This window comes from Ornithodoros turicata, chromosome 3 (assembly GCF_037126465.1).
Source record: "Ornithodoros turicata isolate Travis chromosome 3, ASM3712646v1, whole genome shotgun sequence".
Lineage (NCBI taxonomy): Eukaryota > Metazoa > Arthropoda > Arachnida > Ixodida > Argasidae > Ornithodoros > Ornithodoros turicata.
The window spans coordinates 21032720-21042919 of NC_088203.1; the positions used below are offsets into that span (position 1 = coordinate 21032720).

General features: G+C 45.6%; 1 protein-coding gene across 1 annotated transcript; it reads right to left on the reverse strand.

The window, feature by feature from the left end:
• Window positions 1–3330: 3330 nt before the first annotated feature.
• LOC135389200 (mucolipin-3-like) lies at window positions 3331–5173 on the reverse strand. Its single transcript, XM_064619266.1, has one exon. The coding sequence runs from the start codon at window positions 5149–5151 to the stop codon at window positions 3331–3333; it is 1821 nt and encodes a 606-aa protein (XP_064475336.1). The 5' UTR covers window positions 5152–5173.
• Window positions 5174–10200: the final 5027 nt, after the last annotated feature.

Genomic DNA, 10200 nt, shown 5'->3' on the forward strand with positions numbered 1-10200 from the left:
ACGGCGGCGAGAGGAATCGCGGACGTGTGGCGAGACATGGGAGGCGGCAATAAGTGCGGTTAAGTTCTTGACCTCGCGGCAAAGTCCCGCAACATCAGAGGAATGCGGCGGCTGCGTCGGTGGCGATGGCGACGGCTGTGGAGAGGTGGCGGGGATGACTGCAGAAACCGCGGGGTTGGCAACCTCAAACACAGCGTCAGCCAGGGTAGCAAGTTTGTCCAGGGACATGTCAGAGGCAGTGGCTAAAACCATCTGCACATTCTGCGGCAAGCGCTGCAAGAATAGTTCACGGAAGAAGGTGTCGTCGGTCCCTGTCGGCTGGGAACCCAACAGCTGACGCATGCGCCTTAAAAGCTGTGTTGGACGACGATCCCCCAGCTCCTGAGCAGATAGAAGTTGCTGGATGCGAGATCGGTCAGAAGCCGTGGTTCGCTGGAGCAGCGCTTTCTTCAGCTGATCGTAAGGGGTTGTGGGTGAAGGGGCCGCAAGAATGTCATACACATCTTCTGCAGCAGCAGGTGTAAGGGCTGATATGACATGATAGTATCTGGTTTGCTGTGAGCTCACGCCGGCAAGGTTGAACTGGGCCTCCGCTTGAAGAAACCAGACTGCCGGGTTACGGTCGAAGTAAGGTGGAAGATTGACGGCGACGCCTGCCAGAGATGGTGGTTGGGGCTGAGCCGGGGCCTGTGGATCACCGTGGGACATGGCTTGAGGGAACCGGCGCGAGACGGCAGTGTTCTAAAAGTGTTCGGGTCAACAATATGACGAGACAACAAGGTAGGTCCGTTCTGGCCAGAGGCTACGTCTGGACTGCTTTATTGTTTGGCCAGCGGAACGGTCGCGGCACGAGATGATCTGGGCAGGTGACGATGAGCTGATGACGGTAGCGGTGCCGCTACAACGTTATCTCGCAGACAGTGGCGTGTTCTGCAGACAACTGCATTAACATGAATACCCAAACCTTGCAAGTTTCTGTGAACGTCACCCCAAGAAATAACCTGACTCCTATGTAGTTGCTAAATTGGCCACTGTGAATATGGCTAATGTTTGGACACATGTGTATATGTAAATTCATTTCTTGGAGGAGCTGGACTGGTTCAGTCGCAGGCTTGCTGATCTCCCAACGAAATTCGAGCAAAGGTTCACTCCAGATCCGGCACCCGATATGTACCGCATGAAAGAGGACCCACACCTGGGCCAAGCGGTACACATGAGGTACAGTCATCAACCAGCGGGTACAGTTCGCGACCACTGCGAAATTCCAGCGGTACAAGGGCTCCGAGACCCATCCGTACCGGCTAGGTACCTTTTAAGCGTGGTCTATAGCAGCTGTACCTCATGTGTACCGCGTGTTTCCGGCGATTGAGTACGAATGCCTTCTCACGATCTCCATGCGCTGCAAAAATATTTCGCGTGATTCCGAATACCAGTCAATAAATTCCCTTATGCAGCAGTGCCGTAAAGGACCAGCACTATCGTTCTACGAAAGAAGTGGAATAACTATAACCCCTTACCGTGAGGGATCGCACGTTTGGGAAGAATGCGTTTCTTGCAACCGGTGGCAAATCAGTTTGTTTTGAAACGTCGGGGAGTGAGGACGAGTCTGCTCGATCTTCTCAGAAACTCATTTGACGCTTTCAAGATTGGAGTCATTTAAGGTGCGTATTATATCTATGAAGTGATTATTCGTCCGCACGACGCATTTTCGTTCGCTCTGATTCCCAGTGGTCCTGATCACCGGCAGGCTGGACACAACGACTGAAGGACGGAAACAACGAACTTTGCGCTTCATGCACGAACGTTGATGCGTGAATTAGAGAAGCCTAGATTGCAATTTATACCTGGATTACACAAGCAAGTAGGCATGTTTTTCAGGCAAGCTATTTCGGTTGTTAGATTTTTTTATATTGTATTTTCTCCTAATTTACGTCCAGGCGATGTCGTAAATGGTTGAGTCAATCATATTCTGCGGTTTGTGTTACGCTCCGCGGAAGAAACGGAAGTCGGGGAAGAACAGCAATCCAAAGGTGTGGAACAGATAAAGAAGCGTGACCACAAATCAGGTGTAATGGTGAAGGAGGGATACACTGGTCAGCGTTCATCCATATACGTTGTGCCCATGTGTTCGGCGTTTGTGCATCATGACAATGCACGCTCGCTATGGACAAGCGTCACCCCTGAAATGGATGTAATTTTCGAATAAAGGTATTTGTTTGTGATATTTATCGTACAGCGTAGCTTCCTGGGGCTGTTAATATATCGTAGAGGAGGGGAACCACCCCGACGGGTAGGCCTAAATCGCTGCGAGCTATCTGTTGCATGTACCGCATGTGAGGGCGCGTGTACCTCTTAAATTTAAGAGGTACATTTTTTTTAAAAATGCACCTCTTGGCCAAGCGGTACTTCGAAGGCAGGTGAGTTGAAATAGTGCTTTTTGGCTCGTCGTTTTCCGCAGTTGTTAACAACGTTCCTGATGAGGTGACTAAAAAATTGAACTGGATTGACTTGCAGTGCGACCCACGGATAAGAACACGTTCACTGAAGTTGGTGCAGCTTCGTTTTATTCTTAAGTTGGACGAAAGTATCTCAAGATGCGCATGTTATCACCGACAATCCTGTCCATGTTCGACACAGTATGCGTCTAATAATAATAATTCGCGGCTTTACGTCGCGAGTCAACTGTCCCAACATACGTCTGCCAGCAGGCGTTTTCTGTGATGAACCTGAATAAGTCAAAGTTACGCTCACAGCTATAACAAATGAACATCACAACGTTGCAATTGCGCAATCAGTTTGACACAATCTTGGCGCAATAGTTGAAAATAAGACGCGCCAAGTTTCCTCGTGATACAGCAAATAAAAAGTATTGCTGACCCGGTGATTGAGCAACGCTAGGTGACCCAAATATATACGTTTCATATTGTTTTAAGTTCTGTGTTGTGTTGCGTCATCTATAAGAAACAGGCAACCCCAAAGCCGTGGTATGCGGCCTGCGTACTTCTTTCATGGATCAACGCGGCCCGCGGACGCGAATGAGTTCGGCACCCCTGCACTAGCCATACAGTACGTCGGGACTCGCGTTGACGTTGAACGACCACCCCAGCATTACAACACGATATTTTAACGACTACATTGTGAATAGTTAGGGTATTTCTTGGCGACGTAAACCACAGTAAAGCAGCACATTTTTGTACATTGCGCTGCTTCGGTACCCTTTTTTCTCCGGGTGCGAACATGGGAGAAAAAATAACATTGCAAGATGTACTCGTAGCTAATCAGAGCTCCAACTTTTCTCCATGGGAAGCCTGACCTGGCTGTGGGCAATGCCTATCGACACGGCACTGCACTTTTCACATCACTTCCTCGAGACTGACTTGAGCTCATATCATTAAGAGGTCCATTTTCACACCCTTTCACAAATAGCTGGACTGTGCTAGTAAAAGGTCCAGCTGATTGCTTGTCCTTGAAAATGTTGTGAGCGTCTACTATTATCGTCACAAACAATGACACGACCAGATACCCAAATAGAATAGTGAAACTGGAAAGATAAGCCGCGAAAAAGAACCGCACAATGGCGTTGTCTTTCTCGGACATCATTGCGAAGGTTGAAAATATTTCGTTTCCGTTGGCGATGGTGAACAAGCATTCGGCAGTCTTTGATGCCGTTTCGAAATTAGTGTGATGCGGGCCGATGACCACCCAGCCGCAAATCACGTACCCGAAAAAAAGAAGGGCACCACAGAGCAAGAACCTTACAACGGTTGGTGTAGCCCTTTTCAAACTAAGTATTAGGATATTGTAAGTCCTGAAGTAACCAACGTATCTCAGAAAGCCACACCACATGAATAAAGTTCCCAAACCTAGGAACAATGAACATATGTCGTACACCAGCCCTGGTGTAATTCGTTCGTCGATCTCGATCTCGAGTGAAGATCCAATCACTAGAAGACAATCATCCACAATGATCAAAACAAGCCAAAAATCCAAGAACAACAGTTTATCGGACAAGGTCAGTTCTTTCTTGTATTTTGCCTCGAACAATTCCGTAGCTTCAACCCGCAGCGTCTGTGCTTTGTAAAGCGATCGTGAACACAGTACGCCTGAGAAAAAACACAATAGAATGATGACAGCGTTCAGCGCTTGTATCATACACTCAGTACGTACGATAGGACGATAATGCGTCGTGTTCCTTTTACAAAGTTGCAATGTTGTCGTTGTCATCATTGTCACAGTTATCTCTCCACTGTGTCGTGAGTTATGGTATATGACAAAGACATTGTAGTCGTAACAGTCAGGGCCCCCGGCATCCAAAAATGTCCTCTTGTGTAATGTTGCGAGCTTTAATCTGAGTTCAGCACTGACCAGTTGTTCGAACACAATACCGATACCAGCGTCTGAAAGGACTTTCTCCATCGAAAACGCATCCCACAGATCTGAGTCAGCAGGGAAGGCAATTTTCAAGTCAATGCACTCTTCAGCTTCTCTGCTGTCAACAAATAACGTTGAGTTGGAGGGCCAAACAATTCCACTTTTGTACGTTGTCATGCAAAATTTGATCGGTGCCACCTCCTCACTTTCCGAGCTGTACCAGAATATATTGATTGATTCTGATCTGATCCTCATGTAATGCTTCACAGCGTATTCGATATGACTGTAGAACTCCTCCGCTGTGTACACGGCGTATGGACCTTGCGAAGGAGGATAAAGCAGCACGTCTCTCGCAGTGTCCCAGTCTTTCAAGAGAAGACGCTCCAGAGCTATTCTCATGTTCCTATGCTGATCTTGGAAGGCTATACTGGCAGAGCCAAATAGGATTACTTGCGCCGTCACAACAAGCACCTTCAATATCTGTAAGATCAGCTTCCATGGGAGACGTCTTCTTGAGCGCCATTTCTCTATCGGATTCATGAAATAATTGCGAAGCCTTTTCCTCACGTCCTCAGTGAGCTCCTCTGGAAGACGGTCCAAGTCCTTGAGAAGTGCCCCACTGTGGTCAGTATCGTTATTACTTTCACTCAAGTTGATGTCAACAGAAGTTACGAAGCGATGGCTTCGAAGGACGGTATTGGGACGTCCATGATCACAGCGGATGTGATGTACTGTTTGTACTTCGCTCAGAGTGTGTCTCACGTCATGTTCCTCAACCATTTCTGTCTCGTCAAGACGGTGGCATCCTGCATTGAATAGATCATAGCGTTATGATTAATTAAATGAAACTCTCAAACACTGAGCATAAAAGGAAACGTGTGTCATGGAAGGCGTAAGCCCACGGCCATGATAAGTGAAATGTGGCGTTCAGACACTGGTGCTTTAGTGTTGTGTGTATGGGATGGATGAGCCACTCAGAGATCGTGGAAACAGAGTTACGGTGGAATATTCATTTAAAGAACATATTTGAACAGAAAGTCCCATGGCATCTCCGATTGTGGGACAAGTCTAATAAGGTTTAAATTATGCATCACCGCGGAAATAAATTTGTATTTGGTAAACTACACAGGAATCAATGACGTTCTAGCCGTTCACGGAGAAGCCAACACTTCCCATGCAGCACGAACCCTCGGGAAAAGAATGGGAACGCAATGGGGGCTTCGGCTCCTGAACGGGCGATAGTGCCCGACTGGGCCGGCTTGCACGGAACTTCTGCTAGGATCCTAATCTTGAGGCATTTCCTTTGGCGCAGCTCTTGCAGTGCATTTCGCTGATAAAAAAGTGTACGTCAGTAGCACGTGACACAAGCACTAGCAAGGCTGAGCTAAAGGAGATTCCTCAAGGTTAGGATCCTAGCAGAAGTTTCGTGCAAGCGGGCCCTGGTTCCCAGCGGTGTGGGAACTGAGGAGGTAGAACATAAGAGAAGACAAGGTAGTCCCCCGACGGTGCCCTGATCATTTGCCGCTCTGGTCTCCTTTTGGTCACGTAAACAATAATATAGGATCGCTCCCCGATGCTGCTCTGATCATTTCCTGGTCTGGACTGACCTTAGTCATGTGACCGAAATATAGGATCGCTCCCCGATGCTGATCAGGTCACTTCACGATAATCAGTCACATGACAGGGGTGTAGCAACGGATTTCTCTTCCCAGACTCTCAGGCGCCGAGTGATGCAATCACGTAACCGACAGTTTCGAATCTGGCCAATGATGATCCTCGATTATCCAGCCGTGTTTGCACTGTCGGAGTCCCCGTTGCTCTCGCTGCGAGAAGCGAATGTATCCGGCCGTGCTCCCGAAACATTCGAGGAATTCCAACATTTTTAAGCGATTCATCGAGTGGTAAGTGCTATTTCTTTTTGTGGTATTCCTGACATTGATAAACGTTACTCATAGATGATTTTCAACATGAATGACACAGTTCTAGAAGGCTTCTCTCGAAACCTAGCATCGCAGCATCGCATAGTTTCGATTTCAGTGATCCAATGTGGTTTATGCGTTGCTGTTAGGATAATGGACTTCGTTTTGGTGAAAATATGATTCAGTAAAGTGTGGAATCGTATGTATTGTGTATTTGACATCGAACGAAATGTAACCATTTCTCAGGACGACTGCGTGCTGCAGCTGTGCTTTGCATCTCCTGCGTGCGTACAAAACTGGAATGCTGGAGGACTTCAGCTCAAGGTTCGTTTTTGTAGTCATTCTAAATAAAAAGAATAGAAAAAAAAGGAACTTCCGAAGTGAATAAATTATTCCGCTTTAATCCGTTTGCGTAATGTGATCGACGCATGATATCTCAATTTGTTTGAAACTGTGAGTGAATGAAAGCTATCCTGATCTTTCATTCAGAATGTCATGCTGGACCACTACCAGAGCGTCCTTAACGAAACCAATGCCTTGATGAAGGTATCACCGAAGTGCCCACCACCAGATCTCTGCCTCAAAGCCAGTGATGATGGTCAAGATTTTTCTAGCGGATCTTGTCATGTCATGCTAAGAACTGTAAGTTTAGCTATTTGGTCTGTATTCAATAACGTGTGCATCTTGTGGTGTGGTGTACTTTTCTCAGTGTAACCCTGACCTCAAGCGATCTTCCACTTTCAGAATCCACCCCGCACTTCGGTTACAACACTATGAACTTATCGCGCTGTGATGCTTGCTTGAAAGGAATACAATCTGGTATGCTGTGTTATTTTTCTTTTAAAAGGACTTCAGGTATCCATAATAAGAGGCATAAAGTTAGAAAGAAAGCAAGGTTGCAAAGTTCTACCTGCTACCTCACTCTCTGCCACGAATAATAGGGTTACCGCTTCTGATTCGGTGAGCGAGGGGGGCGTACACCATTTTGTTGTAATTTGGATGGATGATAATTTCTTTCACGCCCCTTATCAGACGCTATGTTGGCTTAGGAGGTAACTAAGGAGGTTACCACCTTCTCACACCTTTTTTCTTAGACTGTGGTTCGCAAATTGTGTGTATGTTGCCCTCGTATTACCAAAGGTGCGCAAATATTTCTTATATTTTCCTAAAGAAGGTATAGAGCGATCATGACACATGTAGTACGGATTCTCAAGTTGTTCACGTGTTCCATCTTGTTGGGCGGAACTCGTTACCAGTAACTCGACATTGTAACTAGGCTACTCGGCTTAGCTATTTTCAGTAACTTTTTGCATAGCTCTTTGGTTTTGAGCTCCAGTAACTTGTTGAGGAGCTCGTTCCTTTCCCTTTTTCTTTTGTTTCAGGGATGGGGTGTTAAGTTCGTCAAAGTCACTTGAAGAAAGTTCAAAGTTCCTTTTGTTCGATTATGGTCTACAAACATGAGTAGTAAACAAGGCTGAGTCCTGCCCTCATGACTTGAGATGAACAAATGGCACGTGCACGGCGCGACTAACTCCCGTTGTTACACGGTGAATGTTACAAATTATGTTTTAGCCGAGCATTAGAAAGCTCATGTATCGCGCATCTTAACGATAAGCAGTGTATTGATAATGATAGAGGGCATTGAGTAGCAGGATTAAAACTTGGCACGGTTCTACGATATGTATGTAGCGGACAACTCGTAGAGCATAAACTTGCTTTGTGCTCCTTTTTCATGCGCCTTATTACGAGATCGAAATCATCAAATCCCTCCCTAAATAAGCCTATAAATGTAGACTACTTTTGTCGTAGCAGATATTTGTATCATTTTTGTATATCAAGACTATTTTGAAACGTCTTGAATCGCCCATTGTGACACCAAGGTCTGACAGGTCAAGAGCTGAAAAGTATATATATTGAGTAGAAAATAACTTGAAGGTAACCTATTACATTTCTAAAGTAGCTTAGGAACTTCACGTCAATTTTCATTACGTTTTATTACGTGCAACTGCGTTTGAAATTTAGCTACGGGCCGGTTTCACGTCAGTTCAGGCAGGGAGGTCCCATCGACTTTCTGGGTCTTCAGTATTTTTTATATTTATAAGCTCATCGTATATTATGATCAGCATTTTTGCCGAATAGCTTTCGTGCAAAAAAATCGAGAAAATCCGGCACTGAATTCGGATGTTTCAGTTTTGCCGTGTTTGCACGCGTATACCTCTCGAGTGTTAAGAGATATTGTTGTGAAATGTTTTGATGCTGCTTTATTATGCCTACAGGCCAGATGTCAGAGAGCAAATTTTAGCCCGCAGGTGCAAATCTGTGTTCTATAAAAAAAATGGCGAACATGCCCCCTCGCGCACTTTTGTCCTAATTTCGACGCCTGATATGACTATAGATGCCCCTGATCGCAATACTTGGTATCAGCTCACTCAGCTTTTAATGCTCTTTCATCTGATATATCTATCCTGCATATACTTGCTCGCGGCATGTGCTGAAATAGTCAAATGTTTAGGCATATTTCGAAATAAACAGGGATTTTGCGCGTGTCTTTCTCAAAAAGGTCCCACTTGATTTCGTATATATTTTGCGAGGATATGGCACGATGTTAGGCCTTTCATCTAACGCAAAAACTTCTTCTCCAAAGGTGTATACTGCTGATTACCGCGTTAAAACGCGGCCCCACTGCGTACGAACGTGTCGGAGATATCTACAGCCAGAGCAAGAAGCGTCGAAGTTTGAACAAAACTGCGCGACGGAGCATGTTCGCCGCTTTTTATACGATACAGTGTTGCACCTGTGCGCCTCAATTTGCGCTCGGAGTGCTAGCAGGTAGGTATACTAAAGCACAAAAAAATTGTACTACGATATCTTTTAAAACTCATGATGTATACGCGTGCAAACACGGCAAAATTGCAACAATCGAATTCAGGGCTGGATTTCTCGATTTTTTGCACGGAAAGTATTCGGATGATTAATTTTACCAGTGTTGAACATCATCTGCGATGAGCGTCTAAATATATATAAAAAATCATGAAAATTCAGGAGGTCCATGGGACCTCCCTGTCTGAGCTAACGTGGAACTGGCCTACAATTATGTTCTGGCTAACCTTTCAGTGACTTCCGTCTTTCAACAGTCTAACTTAACTGGCAACGAGTTCCAACTTCTATCCCTGTTCCATATAACCTGTGTTAAATGAATATTTGTGAAGTAAATGGTACATATGCGGGACTGGTGGTTATATACTTTCAATGGAACACCTTTTTTTCATTGCTGGCGAAGTTATGCATTAAAGAACCCGTGTATCTTGTGACTATGATGCAATAAAGAGTTTTCTACAATGACATATTGATTTTGTTTTTAAAAATCGCGCAAATTAACTCTTGTTTGGGAGGTAGGAGGTACCCGTAAGTGTGCACTGGCTGCACCTCGGGAAATCGTTGGGGTACGATACAGGCTGCCGATAACGGACCATTAACATCCCCGTGTTGCAAACCGTATGCCGGACCATGGTCGGGTCGGTCGACGCCGGTGCACCGACGTTGGGTCGTCGCGCTGTGCTGCCTGGGTTTGTTCTAACCCATGAACAATGCCATCCAGTGAATGCGTGCTACTCCTGCAGCACGATTTTTTTCTCCATCACTGAGGGTAAGTGATGGCAATAACAATCACGGCTAAAAGACAAAATCGATAACGTACCTTGCACGTTCCACGCACGCTGAAGAATCGTTTCGCCCTCCAGGGATTTCATACGGACGTCCATGTCATTAGACTGCGTGAAAATACTTCTACTTTCAGATGTCAAGAAGCAACTGATGTATGTCTTCAACGCAGGGTTATTCTCTTATGCAGATGGAAATGAGACACCTGGCTGTCGTTGCAACATAACTAGGCAATATACGAGGATAATAT